This window comes from Lepidochelys kempii, chromosome 22 (genome assembly GCF_965140265.1).
Source record: "Lepidochelys kempii isolate rLepKem1 chromosome 22, rLepKem1.hap2, whole genome shotgun sequence".
Classification (NCBI taxonomy): domain Eukaryota; kingdom Metazoa; phylum Chordata; order Testudines; family Cheloniidae; genus Lepidochelys; species Lepidochelys kempii.
In genome coordinates this window covers 7,261,398-7,282,372 of record NC_133277.1, presented here as the reverse complement: position 1 = coordinate 7,282,372, position 20,975 = coordinate 7,261,398, and the positions used below count along the sequence as shown (strand labels likewise).

At 50.5% G+C, this 20,975-nt stretch overlaps 2 protein-coding genes across 9 annotated transcripts in view; one reads left to right on the top strand and one right to left on the bottom strand.

The window, feature by feature from the left end:
* The window catches only part of ZBTB44 (zinc finger and BTB domain containing 44), a 154,275-nt gene extending 146,705 nt beyond the window's left edge, over positions 1-7,570 (top strand). For all 3 annotated transcript variants that reach the window (XR_012155950.1, XR_012155952.1, XR_012155953.1), the window contains one exon: positions 5,500-7,570. The gene's annotated coding sequence lies outside the window, so the exon portion shown is untranslated. The remainder of the gene's footprint in view (positions 1-5,499) is intronic.
* The window catches only part of ST14 (ST14 transmembrane serine protease matriptase), an 88,080-nt gene continuing 74,227 nt past the window's right edge, over positions 7,123-20,975 (bottom strand). For 5 of the 6 annotated variants that reach the window (XM_073321182.1, XM_073321180.1, XM_073321179.1 and 2 more), the window contains 2 exons: positions 20,404-20,540; positions 16,459-19,451 (listed from right to left, as the gene is read on the bottom strand). In XM_073321182.1, coding sequence (XP_073177283.1) covers positions 19,290-19,451; positions 20,404-20,540 — 299 coding nt within the window. In that variant the 3' untranslated portion in view covers positions 16,459-19,289. Of the gene's footprint in view, positions 8,232-11,111; positions 11,312-11,848; positions 12,000-13,017; positions 13,230-14,672; positions 19,452-20,403; positions 20,541-20,975 lie in introns of those variants that run through there. The other variant, XR_012155949.1, reaches the window with a different exon arrangement.

The following is a 20,975-nucleotide window of genomic DNA, read 5'->3' as shown; positions in this document are numbered from 1 at the left end:
TATGTCCAAATATACAAAGTAAACATCCTTAAATCAAATGCAAGTTCTCAAGCAGCATTTCTCACTTTGACTAGCTGTAAATTCCAATTATCAATGGAAATTTTTCCCCCCCCTGTGTTTGAACAGAGAAATCACCTTTTACTGGTTACAAATCTAATCCTCCTTCCAAGTTTAACTCATTGTAACACAAAAGTGGGCACACCATTTTCACTGATTCACCTTAGTTCTGTGGCTGGACATTTTTAAGGGCTGAGTGATGACTTTGACACGAATGCTTGTAACTATGCAAACTCTGACACAAACATTCAGATCTCATGCTTTGAGGTGGATCACCCAAGGGAGCGGGAGAGAAGTCTCCCCCCTACCCCTTTATCGGCTGGGATTTGAACATGCGAGGCTGTGCACAGTCTGTTGGGGAGCAAGGCAGGCAATTCTCCCACCTGTTTAATACTGCTGAGTTGGCTACTCTAGAGGTAGGGTTTCCTCAACTGGACCATTGCTCTATCTACTCTGAAAGATCTTTGGACAAAGTCTACCCCCTCTACATTTTTAACCATTGCACAAGCAACAGGTGAGTCAGTCATCTTAGGGGGTTTCTAGAGAGGCAGAAGCTGGAAAGTTCAGATCTAACCTATCCCAGGATTTGGGGAAGTTTTAGTTCTGGGTTTAGCACATCAATCCCTTTGCAGAAGCGTAACACAACCATGACTGGATAGTGAAAGGGTGTTTATTCTAGGTTTAACAACAAAGCAGGTGTGCCAGCTTAATTCATTCAAGTAACTAGCTACACATTAACAAAAGAAGGAAGGTAGGTTTCAAGTAATAATGAAGGTACAGTTCATCCTAACAAAGAGCCTAGCTGGGCCTAGTAAAACTTTTAAGTGTCCTGTCTTTTCTCCCTCTCATATTGGAGTAGCTACATAGATGACTGACTGTTCACACCACTTTACCAGGACAACATAAAGGCTAAATGACAGGTTTCAGAGTAACAGCCGCGTTAGTCTGTATTCGCAAAAAGAAAAGGAGTACTTGTGGCACCTTAGAGACTAACCCATTTATTTGAGCATGAGCTTTCGTGAGCTACAGCTCACTTCATTGGATGAAGTGATCCGATAAAGTGAGCTGTAGCTCACAGAAGCTCATGCTCAAATAAATGGGTTAGTCTCTAAGGTGCCACAAATACTCCTTTTCTTTTTATAAAGGCTAAAGTCTCTCCTGGGCACACTGATCTTTAACAGTGCCCTTTTAAAAAAGCAGATGGATACATTTTTTGTATTTCATTTGACTGACACAATGATGCCTCTAGACAAAGCTTTATTAGGCTTTCAGCTCCCATAGCAACAAAAAAAAATTTTTTTCCCAAATTTAAGGTGTACTTGTGTGAATTTTCCAATCTGCCTGATCTGAAACCTCCCCCCTCCATTAACTAGTCTTGTGGTAGAGGTGGCTAATTTGGGGAGTGAGACTCAGAACTTAGCCCCTCTGGTTTCTTGTCCCACTGACGGGCTGTGCAGCCCTGTCTACACGTGAAACCCTGAGGCACCTACGCTGACATGAGCAGAACAGCAAGGAATGCAGCACACTGACAGTTAGTCGCAGCTGGTTAAGTGAGTTGCTCAGCTCATGACCTATTAGGGATTATGTGAAGACAGTAAGTCTCCCATAAACACCACACACACAGATTACTAAGAGTGAAGACTTCCTACAGCAGGTCTGCAAAGTAAATGGACTTTAAAACCCAGTTTTACAGGTATAGTCATCTTGCCCTGAACTAAGCAATATGAAACCCTTTAGAGCCATACTTTCGCACAGCCCATGATTTTCAACTCTGATTTAACTGTACAGTGAGAGGGTAACATTAAGAATCAAGACAATGGCAGCAGCGACTAATAGGATTCTTAAATCAGAACTATCACCTCAGTGCAAGTAATACCCCCCCTGTCTTGAACTCATGTTCAACTCCTCGCTTAGCTCAAGATGGTCATGTTCATGTGGAAGTGGGTTGGGTGGCTGTCAGGAACTTGCTCAGCCCCAGTGAAGGAGTCAAGGTGTTAGATGCTCCTATTCCACCCTGTAGTTAGTATAGGGGCACCAAAGACAATGATGATTCAATCTGTTCCTCTTCGTAAGGGATGTAGCCGTGAGAAATCTCTTAAGCTTCTCCTTGGGCATGAGCAGGTTCCCGTGCAGCCTTGAATATCGTGCCCTGTATTTCCTTACCCACAGTAGTGGCGAAGTCTAGGTGTAGACTTGTTTCAGACAGGCTCCAAGTATGCCCACTGATGCATGTGACTTTTCTTGGTGCATTCCTGGAGCCCTAGTGTCCAGAATAAGAAACATTTACAAGTCTAATTTAGACAAGAGACAACTCAACACTCCTCCTCCCCCCCCGCCCCCCCATTGCCATGTGTGACCCACAATCAGGGGAGAAAGTTGTAAAAGCAAAGCAATGTCAAAATAACCCTTCTCACACACAGCAGTTGAATTCAACTCTTGTATCTTCCTATCATTTTAGTAGGATGCTGGACCCAATGCGTCCCCTCCAAAATAAAGATGACCGGGGATCCACCCTATTTTACATTTGATATGCCAGCATGAACAGCACTCCCATGCACGGCAGGAGAGCCCCTTGCCCTCTGCTGACCCCTTAAATAAAGAGGTGCCCATCAGAGGGCTACATGGTGATGAGGCTGGGGAAAGCCTGCTCATGCTGTTGGGGACGTTCCCTAGTGCCTATGGGGAGGTGTCGTTTCCATGGTCTGCACCTCCTTGGAGTAGCGCCACTCATGTAAGGCAAAGTCAACCTGGCAGCTGCCAGGTTATTACCCAAGGCTTCATGGTGGGAATCCTGTTGCAGTAATATTGTGATACTCAGATAGCTGCTGATGGGATGCATTAGTAGTTACACTCTGCTCTGGCTCCCACGCAGGAGTCTCTGATGTTAGATTTTAAGGCAGTGGCCATTTAAAAGGGGCAGCTGGATGACAAAAGGAAAGCTAGATCAATCCAAACCCTGGGGATGTTCAGCTCCAGAGCTGAACTTCATAGTCCCTCTGTTTCAAAACCTTCCTGGTTTCAAGCGCAGACTGTTCACAGCCAAAGTAACCATACGTAGTTGATCCTAACCTAGACTAGATTTGAAGCAAGGGCCTAGAGGGGAAGGTCAGGCCTTTATCCCATTTTGATGCCTTGTACAGTCCAGTCACTCCACATGCTTGAGTCCGAAAAAAATCTGATTTGATGTTGCTGTTTCTGACCCCATGCGCTTATGGGCAGGCAGCTTGTGTGGCCGGGGTGGGGGGTCTGGCAGGAGCTGGCTAACTGGGACCTGTGAATGGAGGAATGGGGAATAGGAAGGAAAACTGATTTTAAAATCAGATTAAAAGCATCATCTCAGCCAGCCCCTTCCTTGGGATTCACTGCTTTGGGCAGTTTTTCCCAACAGCTTTTCCTGTTCTCCTCCCAGCTCAGAGTGGATGTCAGCTCTGCTGTAAGCAGCAAAAACTTTCTAAACCCACGCTGAGTTCAGTGGCTTCTGCCTAACCCATAAAGCTTTCAAAACCAGGAAAGCAACAGGGCTTAAAATACAGAATCGCTAAATAGACACTGGGGCATTTTAGTTTGTGTATTAAATGCAAGGAGACCCTTTAAAAAAAGATAATTTTTAAAAAAATTCTCATTTGTTGGCCGCTATAGCTCACTACCCTGCTTGTGATGTTCCGGACCTTGGCCAGGTCTGTGACGGTCTCAGCTGCACAAATGTAAACTAGTGTCAATGAAACAAGAGTGAACTGCACTGGTGCAGCACGTGTATGCTAGGGGTTTGCATTAGTTGCCCTGGTGGCTTCAACACAAATGTAGACAAGTTCTAAGACCCTAATCCAGAAGAGCACTTAAAACACTAGTATATAATCCTTGTGGAAGCCCATGGGACTTCAGTGACGCTCTTGAGCTTTGCTGGATTGGGGTGTGACTGGCTGAAGGAGAGTTTCATGGAAACTTCAGCAGGTCTGAACAAGTTTCATTCGTTCCACTGGGTGTTAGAATGCTTTGAAGGGAAAACAACTCACCTCCTGGAGGGGGCGGGTCACTCCAAAGGTGAAACATGTTGACTGACTAGAGTTGGGGGAGTCTTGCACAGCTGCCTCCTGGGCCGGCAAACCCTTCTCACCAGCACTAAAAATATTAAAATGTATGCAGGGAAACACAGTCAGGTAACCAATGTACAGGAGGATGACGTAGACCAGATAAGAGACTTCTTTCAGTTAGATGGTTCATTCATCAAGGTTGTTGCTCAACCTGGCTGTACTGGTGACTCTGGTCACTGCTGGCTTATTTCAGCAGAACTCTGTTGCAAATAGCTTTCTAGACAGAGAGGGGGGATGTTATTCCTCTGTTAGAGGTAAGGAACAGTACCAAGTTTCCCTTCCCCACACCATTGTGGGAGTGGGTCATACCACCAAGAGCTAGAGCAGTGGCTCTCAACCTTTCCAGATTACTGTACCCCTTTCAGGAGTCTGATTCATCTTGCATACCCCCAAGTTTCACCTCCCTTAAACTACTTGCTTACAAAATCAGACATCAGAATACAAAAGTGTCCCCGCACACTGGTACTGACAGATTGCTTCCTCTCATTTTTACCACATAATTATAAAATAAATCAGTGTATATAAATATTGTACTTACATTTGTGTGCAGTATAAACAAGTCATTGTCTGTATGAAATTTTAGTTTGCACTGACTTCAATTGTCAGTGTAAAACTAGGCAAATATCTAGATGGGTTGCTGTACCCCTGGAAGACCTCAGCATACCCCCCACAGGGTTACACGTACCCTGGTTGAGAACCACTAAGCTACATGATCTCAGTATCTTTGAGAAGCTGAGACTTTTGATCCCCTGATAGAATCTAGTTGCAACACAAATGAGTTAAAGGGAAGAGATTTAATCTAAATTCCTCCCCCCACCCACACTCTGATACTTGGATCATCTTGCCCTAGGAGGGAAAGCTGACCTACCCAACCATGAAGTACCCGTCTCCAGGCATGAGAGCAGCAGACTGCTGCATGGCCTTGGACAAGTCAGTCAAGCCTAAATGTTCAGGAACAGCCATGGATTGTCTGCCCAGCGCGATACCTACGGACTCGTTTTAGGGGTGCAGAGAACACCCAACAGCTCTCCTAGGAACTCAGCACCTCTGAAGCCAAAGGGGGTTACAAGTTGAGTGCCTGAAAACTGACCTTAGCTTTGATGGTCCAGATTCTGCTCTCATTTTTGTTGGTGTAAAGCCAGAGTAACTCCAGTGAAATCAGTGGAGCGACTTTAGATTTATAACCGAGCAGAATCTGGTCTGGTTTCTCTTTTACCTGCCTGTCAAACAGATCTCGTATTTTACCTGTTGTAGGGGAAAACAGTTCATTAGGTACAAGACCTGTAAACACTGGGGATTGAAAGCAGTTTACAAAATGTCATCACTAATTAGCCCATGCCTCTGTCCCCAGGTGGAGGAGTGCCTAGCACGCAGAGATACCGCAGGAGCAAAGGCCGCCTCGGACACCGCAAGAACCATCAACATCCTCGCTGTGGTGGTCGGGTTGGCATGCATTGGTGCGACCATATTCTTTATGATCCAGAGAGCTGAGCTGATCAAAGCAGCACAACCAACCCAGTTTCCCTTCTACAATTTAGGCTGAGGCCATGGTGCTGCCCCCCCACAGGCTTGGGGAAATGGAAACCACAATTGCAAAAATTTGTGTTTGAATTCTGCTCCGTCTGGGTTCTCGCTCTTCCTTACTCTGCTGGTAGCCAGTAAGTTTCCTCTGCAGCTGGTGCTACCGTAAGTGTGTTTGCAGATTTTATGCCCCCAAGATCATAGTCAAGCTGACAGCTGCAGATATTGAATTGGGAATCCTTGTCTCAGCCTTCACCGCAACCCATGGGTATAATTCTCATGGCATTAACTCCTTTCTCGCTAGGCTGGGAAGAAATAAAAAAAGGCACTGAAATCTTTCCAGGCCCCACAGATAGACTTGCTGCTGATGCCAAGGTTCTTTAATAAAGCACCACCTGGGAGCAGGGGCTGCACTGGGCGTGGGTGGAGCTTGCAGGAGCAGCTTGCAGGGGTGATCAGCTCCCCCACAGCAGCGGCTGCTAGTCAGCCACCCAGGGCTGAAGACAGAGCGGAAAGAGCAGTGGCTGGGCGCCCAGCTCTGAAGGCAGTGCCGCCACCCGCAGTGGCAGGGGGGCTAAAGAGCAGCTCCTGACCCTGTGTCCTCGCCCATCAGGGCACACTGTCCAGGGCAGGTGGAGAGTCTGGGGCTGCCCGTTCTGGCCCATGTTCCTGGGCCCTGCCCCCCATGGCTGCTGCTCCAGGCTCTTGGCCCCAGAGCCAGGTCCCCCTGTCTGGTGGCTGTTACTGGCTACAAGCAGTTGAAGGGCAGCAGGGAGCTGAGGAGCAGTTACAGCCTGGGCAGGGCCTGGGAGGAGGTGGGGCCAGAATTTAGGAGGACCAGGGGCAGGGCCACGGAGAGCTGGGGCACAGCCCAATTTTCTGTCTAGCCCACCTCCATACCCCCACCCCTTTCCTGGCTCAGGCCAGCACCACCCCGCCCAAGAGCGAGGAAGGGACCTCATTCTGCTCCCACACAGGAGCTAGAGTAAGGCTCTTCCATTCTCCTCCCCTCAAATTCTTCCAGGCTTATACAGAAAGATAAGTCTTGGCTCCAGCAATGATCCCTGGTGGCCACATTCATCCCCAGTCTCCCCACAACACAGCCTTCACAGGCCCTAGCTAGCACCTGTCCTGGCAAGCTGTGTGCTTCTTATTTTAAAGAGGTTACTAAGTGCCTGGTCGCTGAGACCACTGCCATTTCCCCACTAGCTCCGGGAGGGGACTGTAGAGGATTACTGGTTTCAGAGTAGCAGCCGATGCATCCGATGAAGTGAGCTGTAGCTCACGAATGCTTATGCTCAAACAAATGGGTTAGTCTCTAAAGTGCCACACATCCTTTTTTTTTTTTTTAAGATGATTACTGTGAGGTGTTCAGGGCTAATCAATATAATCACTTAAAGTTTTGTATCCACTCTCGTTACAACTGTAACCGATCGGGCTAAAACCATGTCTGCTTTACTTTGGCTGGGACACCGCCACTATGTATGATCAGTTTCATAGTTGCTGCTCCTTGTGGCCTTTTACCCACCCCCCCCCCCCAAAGCAAAAGATCAGGAAGGGATCTTTTATGAAAGCCCAGAAATTGATAGGGGAGCTCAAAGGCAGAGAGGGAGGGAACCTTGAACTACTTCAGATTCTTTGGAGTAGATTTCACTTTGTCTGTTCACCACCACACCTTGCCCTTCACAAGAGCGGAGGGAGTGTTCAGAAGCACAGGGAGCAGAGACTAAGAATAGGAGAATGGATTTTACACTGTGCCTGTATACCTGGGCTTTTAATGTGCTTGCCATTTAATGTGTACTGTTTAAAGGAGGGGGCTCACCTGTAAACAGCTTATTCCACTGTTTACAAAAATGTAAACAGAGTTTACAAAAATGTAAATAAATGCTTCTGATACCAAAGGGCAGTGGCTCTAGTTTTTAGTATGTGATATCTCTCCTGTGTGCTTAAAACTATTCAAAATAGGTTAATGCTGGTGAAAGGTACCAGACAGACAGCCCTAAAAAGAAACAGACAGATAGATACTGCAAGGCTGTGCAGTATTAGAAGCTCTAGGCCACCAGCATGACCTGGCTTGAGCTCCCTTTTCTGCTGGGAGTGAAAAAGTTCATTCCCCATGGTCATGGAGTTGATTAGAGCAGGGTACGACATGCTTTTTAAATGTCAAGTTATCAAAAAATAAACTCAAACTGATTCCCCCCCTCCCCGGGTTTTGACACAGGGAATTTCTCTCACGAACACTTGTTTAGTCAAGCCATTTCCCAGTGGAATCTGTAATTGTAAACCCTCCAACTCACTTTTTGTAGGCTAGCCAACAACCATCAGCTGGTAGCCACTTTGCATCCCTTCCAACATGGGCTGGACTTGAACCAGTCAGAGGCGAAAGGCTCACAATCTCACGTGGTCACCGGTTCTATTGCTGCCTATACCCAGAGGTGATTGAATGCTGGTTAACTTACTTCAGCAAGGAGACTTGGTGCATATCTTCCTCAATGGTGCTGAGTCCAGGTCCAGGTGACAGAGCCACGCAGATGTTGATGACGATGGCTGGAATCGATGTCACTGTGAAGATAAGAGGGGAAAGGCTCAGGTATCTCTTTCTAGAGTTCTTCTCTCCTCAGAAAAAGATAATACAATTCCTCCTGGCCCAAACCTCCTCTACCCACTCAGTAGATTTCAGCTAAGTCTGGGTCAGAGAGAGACAAGGCAGGTGGGGTAATAGCTTGTATTAGACCAACTTCTGTTGGTGAAAGAGACGAGCTTTCCAGCACCACAGAGCTCTTATCCAGGCAGCTCAAAAACTTGTCTCTTTCCCCACAGAAGCTGGTCCAGTAAAAGCTATTACTTCCCCTACCTTGTCTCTGGGATATCCTGGGATCAACACTGCAGACAAGTTTAGATCTAAAATTCTTCAGAGTCCAGGGTGCTGGTAGCAGAGTTCAGCACCTCGCTGCAGGAAAAAAGGCCCACCACACACTGTCTTCTCCAAGACCTGGCAAACTTGTACCAGCGTTGGGCTGTTTAGGGCACTGCATTCAGCTGCCTTTCTGGTCACAGGCTTACAGCTGTGTTGCAAAATATATACAGGTCTTGGCTGACTAAGTGATGGGTGGAATAGCCCATCCCCTCATTCTTTTGTCCGCTAATTAGGCCTAATTCCCATCACACCACTTTTGGGTCAGTGAGTTCCTGTCCTGCACGTCCCTTGTTTACCAGGCATAATGTAACCTATAACAGAACTATAGCAGCAGGCCTGTTTTAGTCGACCTTCCCTTTTACACCTTTTCCCATCCCATTGATTGATTTAGGCTATTGTGACACTCTACCCAGCTCTTTACAGTTGGGCTCACAAGGCAAAGACCCCATTATTACAGCACTCCTGCTGCCACCAGCAGTTAAGGGATAAACGGCTGCTGTACATTAGCCTGTCTGCCCTGTGCCCAGAGCAGAGAATTGTACCCGAAGCCTGAACAAATACACACAAGGGGCATCTCCACCTACACACCAGATTCTATCAAATGTTTATCCTTCAGGGGTTTGTCTACATGGGGAAACAGAATGGAATACACTGTTCTGCAGTAGCTGCCTGTGTAGATGCTCTTATTCTGGAATAAGTGTGCACGGGAGGAGCTATTCAGAGTTGCTTTTGCATAACAGCTTATTCCACAGGAGCTACACGGGCAATTTCTCTGGGGGAACAACAGCTGAATATTCCATGGGTTCTGGCCACCTCTTCATTCATTGCAGAGCACAAATTAAACTCTTCAGCGTCCTGGTCCCTTCCAAAGTATAAGCTAAATGAATACTTGGCTACTGGACCTCCATAGCAAGCCATGGGTGGCAGGTGTATTACACACCCATGTCTCATGCACAGGATACACTTACTAATGTGTGCAGATGCTTAAAGAATTCCCCTTGCCCACAGTGCCAACATGCTAGGCAGTGGCTATGCCACTCAAGCCCTAATAGTTTAGGGAACGATTTACCACTGCAGAATGTCCAGCAGAGGGTGGCATGGGCCCTGTTGACTCCTCATGGGATGGTGACTAGATGCACCAAAACTCTAAAACCAGAGCTAGTTCTTTTTTCATGCTTGAGAGATGGAGGGAGGGGAAAAAAGCAAGAGGATCTCCCAAGGGCTGCAGGAGTGACGCTGTACAGCTGCAGGCTCCAGGACTCACCTCAAGCAGCAAGATCCTACCCCAGTCTGATCCAGGGATTAGCCCATGGGGGAGGGGATCAGTTTGGCTTGCTGAGCCCTGTTCTCCTCTGCGGCTTCTGTTTGCTGCCAGAGCTAGTGAAATGATCATAGAGCTCTGGGTTTTTTCAGAGCAGGACGGTGCAGCTGGCGGGTGGTTAGGTAAATAATGAATGTGGTGGGGGTGGGAAGCTGGCATTTGAGTTATTGCAGCTAGCCTGCTCCACTGACCTTGGCAATATCCGGCAAGCCACACGCAACCATCACCCTGGGGCCATTACACCAGAGGCAAGTCACTATACTCTGAGCTGAGAGGGGACAGCAGCATCACAAGAGAAAATCTCACCAACCGAGGGGCAGTGGGTACAACCATGTTAACTCAGCGGGTGAGGGAAAGGACGACAGACTGGAAGGGACTGAAAACCACAGAGACAGCCCGTGCCATGGCCTGTGAAAAGCATGCTGAGATGCATCTGCAATGACTATGTATTGGCAACTACACACTGCAAAGCCAATCCCTCCTCCCTCTCCCCCACCCCATGCTTTGGAGACTAGCTCTAGAGCTGCACTGCTCAGCTGTGCCCCCTCTCTGAGCTGGGCCAACCCCAATTCAGATCTGAATTGTGCAGAGGACACCTCTCATCGGGTGACCCACATCTCTTGAACCAAACGGCCCTGCACATCAAAGAGGTTTGGACCTGGATCTGAACGCTGCAGCTTGTGCCCATTTAAATGTACGGCAGCCTCAGAGCAGCGTTTCTACCAACCAATCCACCTGGGCACATGCTCCGGCCAACACTACAGCCAATCTTAGGAGAACGTGGGTCATACAGCGAGCCCAGCCTTGTGCAGACATTAACCCTACATTTGAAACAAGACTGAATTACACTAGGGTGGCCAGATGTCCTGATTTTATAGGGACAGTCCCGACATTTGGGGCTTTTTCTTATATAGGCGCCTATTACCCCCCTACCCCGATTTTTCACTTTCTATGCCGTCACCCTAGTCCCAACCCATTATAACTTCAACACCCTCCCCCAACACACACACACACACACTTCCATCCACCCCTCTCTTTCCTTCTGCCTGAGGGCAGAAAAAAATATTCCCCTCCTGCTGCTCCCCACTGAGTCACGGCCGTGCTAGGGCCCCTCTGTCCACTCAGCCTAGATGCCAAAGATCCTGCTTTAATATATCCATGACAAGTTAGTGGTACTGCCTCCACCCAGACAGACACTGCTTACCACCTCATAGATCATGTCGACAAGGTATAAAGATGAAATGCTGGCCAGCTCGCAGGGGATTGCAGGACATTCACTTCCAGTAATTCTACGGTGTGCCCGCTACCGCTGGACAGGAGTCTGCAGGCACCTCTGCCCTGCACTGGAGAAGGCTGCTACCAGGAACTAACGTCAATTTCCACCGCCTTGGCCAAGAAAGGAAGCTACAAGGGGAGTGAGGTCCAGGGATTTCTTTAACAGCTGATTCCCACTCCCACACTCCTAAACAGCACCCCACCCCCATTTTACAGATAGGAGATTTGGGGTAGAACAGATGGAAAATTTGACTTTTGACCGTTCTCTCTAGGCTGGCTGAGAACATAGCAAGCATTTTTTGCAAAACTGATTGGTCAAAAGCTCCAGTTTTGGAAGAGATGGGGAGAGAGAAATGGGTCCCCGGGGCCTCATCACCGTAAGATCAGAGCACAAGGTAATCAGAATAGGTTTTATCCTCACTACACCCAGGAAGGCAAGGAAGTTTAATCCCGGTTTCACTGCTGGAGAACGGAGGGCCAGGGGAGGTTAAATGACTCACCCATGATCAAACAGAGAGGCTGGGGCCGAATCTAGGTCTCCAGTCCTGTTCAGTGCCCTACCCACTAGATCAGCCAATGTACTCACTAACTAAAGGCTTTGTGTGGCTACAGAGCCTTCCATCCTCAGACCTCAAAGCCCTTCATGCCTGAAACATTCGCACTTGCCTCATTTCACAGAGAGGGGAAGTAGCTTGCTCAAGGTCACCCAGTGAGTCAGAAGTAGAGGGGAGGAACAGGACCCGGTCTCTGGATTGCAGCCTCCTGCTCAACCTACCAGACCATGGATGAGGTCAGTTACCATTGTTCATTCAAGTGCCTTGATGGGACAGTAAACAAGTGAAATAAACTGAGGAATGAAATATCCATGGGGAGACAAAGTTCAGAAAGAGGAAGCAGAGCAGGAAGCTGCCAGAGATACAGACTCTCCACCCTGCAAGGTATCAATTGCATCTCCCAAACATGGTGGACTTTGGCAGGCTGCTGATAGGAATAGTTTTTTATAGGGGAAGTTTTATTACCGGGTTAGAGGTGTATTTCTGGGCAGAGAGTCAAATGGGAATAGTTAATTTCATAGAAGGGCAACTGCCAGACCCTAGGGAAATTCAGGACACCAGCTTCCTTTTAGCCCAGAACTGCCCTGCAAGCCTGTCCTGAGAATTTCAGGGTGGGTGGGGACAACACTGAGACATAGATCCTCAACAGGTATTTAGGCTCCTGACTTAGTCCCTGCACCCAGATGTGCCCCAACATTGCAGCCACCCCTGAATGAGGCTTCTCTACATGCCTCTGCAATACTAGTACAGCAGATGCCCCAGAGGGGGCTCGGTCCCCCCGCACTTAAGGACTATTGCACAATATACTGGGCCGTTAACATCCCATTCTCTTGCACCCTATATCCGCTACTCTTCAGTAGCCAGACCCTGACCTTCCCAAGGGCTTTAGAAGGTGCTTCCCCTGCCTCGTAGGGGGAAGGAAAGCAATCTCACCCAGCTCTCCAGGTGGTTTCTGGGTCTCTTCCTTGGGTCATTCCTTGCCAGGCTGCCAATGAGCTTCCTTGTAGTAGTCCCCAGCCTCTCTGGCACCCGCCCTGGTCTGCCTGAGCTGCAGCCGTTGATGCCAGCTGTTGCTAGTCCATTAATTAGCCGCAGACAGGAAAGTAGCTGCTCTGTCCATTAACCTCTGTTGCAGCATACAGTTCATACACCCCATCATAAGGGCCTCCTGGATCCATCCCATAATGCTGTTGCCCACTCTTCTGTGATTACCCTAGCCAGGTCCCCTGGCACGATAATCCTCCCCCATCCCCTGGGGCCATTGCACTGCATGTTGCTTACCTGTATATAGCACACGCCTGCCTCTCCCTATGCCCATCTCAGAGGCTACGTCAGCTCTCCTGCCGCTCAGGGAGTTTTACTCGTTCCAGCTGGGAAGTCTCCTCCCTGCAGGGCACACCCCAGAGCCTCCTCTGCAGATTCCTAGCTGGAGTTCCAGGCTGCGCAGCAACCGCCAGCCAGCAATTCCAGGGCTCCGGGGACGTGGCTTCTTCCTAAGGCCGGAGATGCATGCAAATGAACTTGGGGAACAGCAAGCGAAGCCTCCAAAACGAGGCACTGGAGGGATTTGTGGGAAAGCCAGGGCGGCGATTTTGAGAGCATGAAGGCTTCCAAAGCCAGTGAAAGCTCTACGCCCTTCAATCCTGATCCCCTCTTCCAGTCTGCAGCCTCCCCTCATACCCACAGCTCTGCCCAGACCCCAGTCCTGAGCTGCTGCCCCCCCACCCCGCTATTCCACCCTTGCCCCCGCCAGTTCTGCCACTGCCCCCCTGCTTCCTGTTCCAGCACCCCTCCACATCTTGGGCAATGCCCCTCAGTCTTCTGCCCCAGGCCTGCTCTTCCCAAATAGAACAATGAGTCTTCTGTTTGTGGACCACGTTCTGCCCTTGCAGAGGGGACAGACCGGGTCTAGTTGGCCTTTCCCATCCCAAGTACCACAGAGAGTTTTGAGCTACAGTATAATCCATCCTGAATGGGCTGCGGGTCGCACTGCCACCTAATGGTCACAGTGCTTCATTACAGCAAAGCTTATGGATTGGGGAAAGTATGACAAGTGTGATTGTAACCCTGAACCAGAATAGCCAGACGGCTGGAAAACCGTAAGGGCTTGTCTCTAAGGGGAAATTGGCCAGCATAGTTATTCCAGAATAAGGATTCTACTATTGCTATTATGGAATAGCTCTCCATGTGGAACATCCTACTCCAGGATAGCTGCAGCACTTTAAATTCCCACCCTACCTCATTCTGGAGTAACTTCTGATCACAGACAAGCCCCGAGACACTCCATCCTCCCTTCTTCACATGTGCATCACCTCCACAGAGAACGCTGCTGACAAAGGAGGCATTCCTTTTCCCCCACGCTCCGTCCTGGCTGGCGAGCAATGAAGGCCCCACAACTGGATAATTGGGAGGGCCCACCAAGGAAACCCACAGGAAGCACTAGCTAGGAGGGGGAGCAACATAAAACCACATGCCTCCCCTCCCCACCCTACCCCGGGCCCAAAGAGCCCTAGAAACTGAACTGCAGGGTGAGTACAGCTGAGGAAGATCCATTCAGACTGAGGACAGGAGAGAGCGTGGTCTAGTGGATGGAGCATTGGCACTAGAATCAGGAAACCTTGGCTCTATTTCCACCTCCGTCTCTTCCCCTGCCTGTGCCCCATTTCCCACCCTCTGCCTCATCTATTTGGACGGGATGCTACCTGGGGCAGAGTCTCTCTCTCACTGGGTTTGTACAGCATCAAGCACAATAGAGCCCTGACCTGGGCTGGGGCCTGTGGAGGTTACTGGAATGCCAAAAATGCCCTCCACCGCCACGTAGGGATCCAGCCTCCTCTTTCTTTGCCCGCCCTTTGGAGCGAGCCACACACATTCCAACCAGGAGGGAGCCTCCGTGCCTGAGCCCCCTCAGGAGATAGGATGTGGGTTCCATTTACCTGAGCTGAGAGTCTGACAAGCAGCCCCGTGGTCCCAACCTGGGAGCAAGTGAGGATCCAGACAGGTCAAGTCCTGCAGGGAGGGAGGAGGTTGTTGTTAGGGTATAGGATAGGCCTGGTGCACGGGGAGCAAGTGGCACTGCCCTGACAACCTGCATCCAATTTGCTCCCGTCACAGATCAAGGCCCTTCTAGGAGGTCCTTTTTCTGCACCAGCCCATTCCGTGCCCATGAGTGCAGAATTCCAGGCATCCCCTTCAAACAGCCAGTTCACATCGCCAAGCCTTCCTGATGCATTCCTTACACTGCCATCGGTGACCGAGCCAGCCTTTGGCAAGGCCCATGTCACGTGCAGCAAGCTAAGGCTCTTTCCTACAGAGCATCCCGCCTTCCGGCATGGGAAGGGATGGTGATCACAGGGCTAACAGGTACATGCTCCACAGAGCACAATAGGCAGCCAGCCGAATCCCGGGATCCGGTGGCCCTGAGCTTGGGCGAGGCCCGGTCTGGAGTCAAGTTTTATGGCTGATGTCATCCCCACAGTGGGCCGAAGCCCAGGTCTGTGCAGTCCCAACGTCAACGTTTGAATTTCCGGCTTAACTCTGTGACTTGGGGCCAGCTCTGCTCAGGATGCTCCTACAGCCCACGAGGTCACTAGCTAACCCTCCTTCCTCTCCCCAGGCCCAGGATCAGAGGTGTGCCTTGAGCAGGGATCTCACAAAGCTGCCGCTGCCATGTAGGCAGCTCCCAGGGAGCAACGTGTAGCGAGGTGGAGGACAAGCCGTGGGGTTGTTTCAATGCCTCGTGACGGGCAGATTTGGGAAAGTGAAAACCCCGCTTCCTGAGAGCATAAGTACAAATCGCCATCCCGCTGCACTGCGTGGAGAGCAGAGGCCGCCAGGGGCCGATACCAGATAGAGATTCGTAGGGTTACTCACCCTCCTGTGGCTCAGCCGTCATCCGCTGCAGTTGGCTTCCTTCCGAGGCTCAGCCCAAGGGGCTGCTGCAACAAGGTTGGCTGGCTATTGGCATCCTCTGGAGCTCTCCGCAAGCCTCTCTCTCCAGCTGCGCAGCTCCCTACACCCAGCATCTATCTGACGTACGTACCTAGCCCCCCTCCCCAGAGTATCCGAGCACCGCATGATCTGTAACGGAGTGACCCTCGCAACACTCTGTGAGATAGGACAGGGCGACAACCCCATTTTACAGATGGGAAACTGAGGCACAGAGCGATTAAGTGACTTCACATAGGAAATTTGTGGCAGAGCAGGGACTTCAACCCAGGTCTTCAGTCAGCGCCCTAACCACTGGACCATGCTTCCTCTCTAGACCCTCGTCAATATTAGGTTACCAGATCTTGTCTGATATTCTGCCACCCATTTCCTGCACAATCTTTGAATCACAGAATCCTAGAAGATTAGGGTTGGAAGAGACCTCAGGAGGTCATCTAGTCCAATCCCCCACAAGGTAGGACCAACCCCAACTAAATCATCCCAGCCAGGGCTTTGTCAAGCCAGGCCTTAAAAACCTTTAAGGATGGAGATTCCACCACCTCCCTAGGTAACCCATTCCAGTGCTTCACCACCCTCCTAGTGAAATAGTGTTTCCTAATATCCAACCAAGACCGCCACCACTGCAACTTGGGTCAAGTCACCTTTCTGCGCCTCAGTTTCCCCAGCTGTGAAATAGGCACAAGAATCCGTCCCTCACAGAGGGCCTTGAGATCAGTTCAGCGAGGTTTACGAAGTGCTCCAAGACCTCTCGGTACAGCAATAAAGAATGAAATGTTCAGAGTAATACAAAAATCCCCAGTTTAATACAGGTTTTCTCCAAGCCTCTCCATTTCATTCAGATCTTTACAAAAAAAGTGACTTTACAACAAAGAAGTGCGGAAGGAGGTTAAACTGAGCAGGAAGGGCCTGCTTTCATCCTTCCAACATATGTACAATACTACCGTAGGGAGCAATATATACAGAAGAAAACCGGATCAAAATCAGCACATTTGAAATCATTTTGCAACATTCCTTTTTAAAAAACAGATTAAAAAGCCATCAGGTGCCGCCTCTTAACCCAGCCTGGCTTGTGCCAGGGACCAGGGGCAGGCAGAGACATTTCCTAAAACGGCAACACTCTCTTTAGGGCTGCGGCAAGCTGTTCAAACGCGCAAATGATTTTACACGTTTATCAGCTCCCCTCTGTCCTGGCAGATTGCTGCCTGATCCTGCAACGAGCAGGGTGCCAGTGATTCCAGAATCAGGGCCCAGCACTGGCAAGAAAAGGGAAGTACCAAAGATTCATGGAGGAACCACCTCACCGGTACCTACAAGTCCCTACTCCCACCTTGTCCCCATAGCAACGCTAGCCAATCACAAAATGACTTCTATTACATCACCGCTACACATACACACAGAGCAGGGCTTGCAGTCATGTTCCCAAGCAGCCAGAAGTCTCCTATTGGGGCTCCGAGTCCATACCCTGCCTACGTCCTGCTCAAAGGCATTACAGAGTCTGGGTCTAACGCTGCAGCCATTATCATTCCCAATATTCCCACTGGTCCATATAAGGGCTACAGGGTCAGCCCTGTGCTCAGGATCTCAACGCACTGCCTGGGGGCCTACTTTGGGGTACCCTGAAGAGCAGCCTCCGTGCGACCCTTCGTCTCCACAATCTCACATGGCACCCAAGGCTTCAGCCTGCCGCAAGGACTAAAGAACCAGCTAAAGGACTGAGGCGCTCGTGTCCCACAGACGGGCGGTGGGGTTTCACAGACAGCTAACGAGGTCACACTTCCCTTCTTACAGTTAAGGCACATTGTGGCAATGCCAATCTGACCCGTAAACAGGTCAGAAGATAGATAATGCGTACACACACACACACACACCATACACACGCACAGGCTCTCCAGTAGCTACATTTAAACCATTCTTGTGAAAAGCAGGCGGACAAGGGGGGAGCTAAGTTTAGCCCGCAACTCAATAGCGACTGGCCCATCTGGAATTCTGCAATGTGACCCCCAGAGGCCCCTCAACAGAGGCTAGATGCATTTCCTTGTGGGTTTGCGTGACGAACCTTGCAGAGGGACTACAAGTCCCAGAAGGTAGTGGATCTGAGCAGTGTGCCGAGACCAGTGGGCCAAACCTCTGTGTTTAAACTTAGGCACAACCCACCTCAAAAGGAGATGGAGGCTCTGTAGATCCATCCCCTGACATGCTAGATCCCCTAGTGTGCATGGTACACAAACCTAGCTCTCAGCAAGCAGGGTCAGCTGCTGGCACTCAGTAACGGTCCAGTGAGAACAGACGGACTGACTGAACGGCAGCCACCCCAGCACAAACAGCGCCCTGGCTAGGCCGAGCTGACTGCCACGTGCCATCTCAACCGCCCTGGGCGTGAGAATAGCTGTCTTGCACCAGGGGGATTTCCCAGTCATCTCCTCCCTGACTCAGCTCTCAGGATCCAAGCAGGGTGTCGCCAACCACCTCCGCTTTGCTCCAAAACAAGCAGATCAAAACCACTCTTGTGAGGAAAGATTCATTTGAAGCATCACTATCACCTCCATCACCCCCCTGCAGTGGGCAGCAGTAAGCCTTCCCTGCCATGCAGAGCCTGGCATTCGTTGCACTGACATAAGGAAAGGATCTAAGAGCAGGACGAGCTGTCCCGTCCCAGAACCACCGCCAGGCCGGAGGCAGAATGCAGCAGCTCAGGGCGGGAGAAGGGAGTGGGTCCAACAGAGCCTGGATTTTCCATCATTGACAGATCAGGGGAGATTTTACCTCTAGATATTCAACCTCTCATTTAAGTGTTTTACTGGAGTCAAGGAGAGGAGTTTTTTGGGGGTCATTCAATGGTAGGCAACCAATACAGACTGCTAACCTGCCCCGTGCAGCACTATCAGGGGCAACTGGAGATCCTCAACAATTAAACCTGCTCCGAAAACAAGAATCAAAAACACAGTTAAAAAAATGGGTATTTAAAAGCCCATCTGAACGGGAACTAGATGGTTGCCAGGGCCAGAGCGGGGGGTTGAATGGGCAGTCCCTCGTCATTCATCAAAAAACAGCTCTGCCATCACCTGCCAAACACTGGGCAGTTCTGGGGAAACACACACACACACAGCCCCACTTTAAATACGGACAAGCGTGTCCTTTGTGCAGCACCCCCCGGTGGCTGCTGCAGCCCTATCCCTCTGGACTAGGATGAGCAGGGGGTTCTCCCGGCTCCCTCCACAATGTGCGCCCGCCCGCCACAGTTCATGCTGAGGTGAGATGGGAGGAGGATTCCTATGCTCTCCCTTTGTAGGTTCCTGCTCACCAGAGGTAGGGGTTAAGTTCACATTAGAGGCAGCTCCCTGAAGGAGGAGGGGAGGGAATACGGGGAAGGATACAAGCTGCCCACTTCTCACCCCCATGCCTTCGAACAGGCCAGGCGTCCCGCTGGTCCAGTCCCATGGGGGAGGGGAGGAAATCACACACACACACACACACACACACGATTCCCTTCACATCAGCTGGGAGTGTCTTCAACCACCGGCTTGAAAGAGACCCAGAGCGGAACGTGAGAGGCGCCGCCCACCCTGTGTGTCCATCCGGATCAAGAGCCCCTCGCTGGAGCCCTCCTAGAGACTGGTGTGCTGCTTGATCCAGTCCCGCAGCTTGGAGACCCGAGTGTAGACTCCCGGCTTGTTCCGCCGGGCGCAGCCGTCTCCCCAGCTGACCACACCGGCCAGAAACAGCCTGTTGTTGCTCTCCACGCTAACCAACGGCCCGCCTGAGTCCCCCTGCACGGAAACGGAACCACAGGTGAAAAAACAGGCTAACCCCCTCTCACCTTGGGCTCTTCCTCCATTTAGAGGATCTGCCTGTGCCCACATACAGTGATTAACCAAATGAAGGAATTCGTAAGGGACGTGGAATGTTTCTAGAAGTTATGTCCACTGGTCATTTGCACCCGAGTGTGTTTAGAGGTGGGGTAGGAGGTATGAGGGTGATCAACTGTCACTGTAAGTTAATGAAATTTTCACATGGGAATTTTCTAGGTGGTTTATTTTTTTCACCTAAAAAGACCTCACAGGAGTCTCTGAAGCTCCTTGATGTTTGCATTAACTTCCTCTTTCAACTTCTCCCCTCCCTTGGTGACCTTGACGGTATTTGGGGAACGGGAGTCCCGTCTTCCAGCGAATTTCACGCTGGTGAATAGAACCGTCTTAGCAACCTGTTATGCAGGCAGCAGCACTGAGCGCCTTCTCAGCCCTGATCTTGGCTCCTTGGCTGAGGCAGGAGAGTCCAGCCTCAGGGCTCATTGAGTCCTTGGCCTCTCTGCAGGAGACCACAGCTCCGGGCAGGTAGGCCAGAGGAATCAGGCAAACAGCTATCAGCTAGCAACAGCTTCCCAGCACCAGTGAGCCAGGGACGGATGAGAACCGACAAGCAAATGGCGGTGACCCATGTTTTGAAATCTGGATCCAGAGCCAAAGAGCACCTCCTGCACACACCTCCCCGCCAAAGGACGGGGTGTTACAGAAGAACATCAGCGATTCCCATTGATTAACAGTAAGGAAATAAAATCTCTCCTCGGAGAGAGACTGCCTATGTATCCAGAATACACAAGGGCTGACGGAGATACGAAGTAAGCCGCCGTGCTGGACCCAGCTTGCTAAGAAAGGGCTACCCCCACTTCCCAGGGTTTCAGCACAATTTGGTTAAATCCCTTCCAAACCCAGAGGCTCCTACCTGGCAGGCATCAATACCCCCGGTCAGGATCCCCACACAAATCATGCGCGACGTTATCTGGTCAGTCAGCAGCGTGTTGCACATGGTCTGGTTAATCACCCGAATCGCCGCCTTCTGCAGGATGGTGGCACCAATACCTACAAAGACCAGAGGGGAGAGCTGCATTAAAGATGGGAGTCCCCTCTAAAGCGTCTGGGGTGGAGAGCACATGCCCCAACTCCTAATCCTCAGCGCCCTGAGGGTTACGAGCGGACAAGTGCTCTCCTCACCAACATGCTCCCTTCACGACTTCCCCCAAAGTGAGGCCCCTGCCTCCCATCCCCAATTCCAGCCATCAGAACCGAGCTGTGCCCCAGAGACACCTCCCTTCCCGTCAGATTCAATCCCACCACTGACTGCCAGCCACGCCCTGACCTCTCCCCACCGCTGCATTGCAGGCTCCTGACGGAAGCCCACTTCCTCCCAGCAAGAGGATCCAAAACCAGCTACAACGGCTGGGGGCAGCATGTGCGGCACAGGCTGAGGGGGAAGTCTGGCAGCAGACTCAGGACTCACTCCAGACAGTCCCAAAA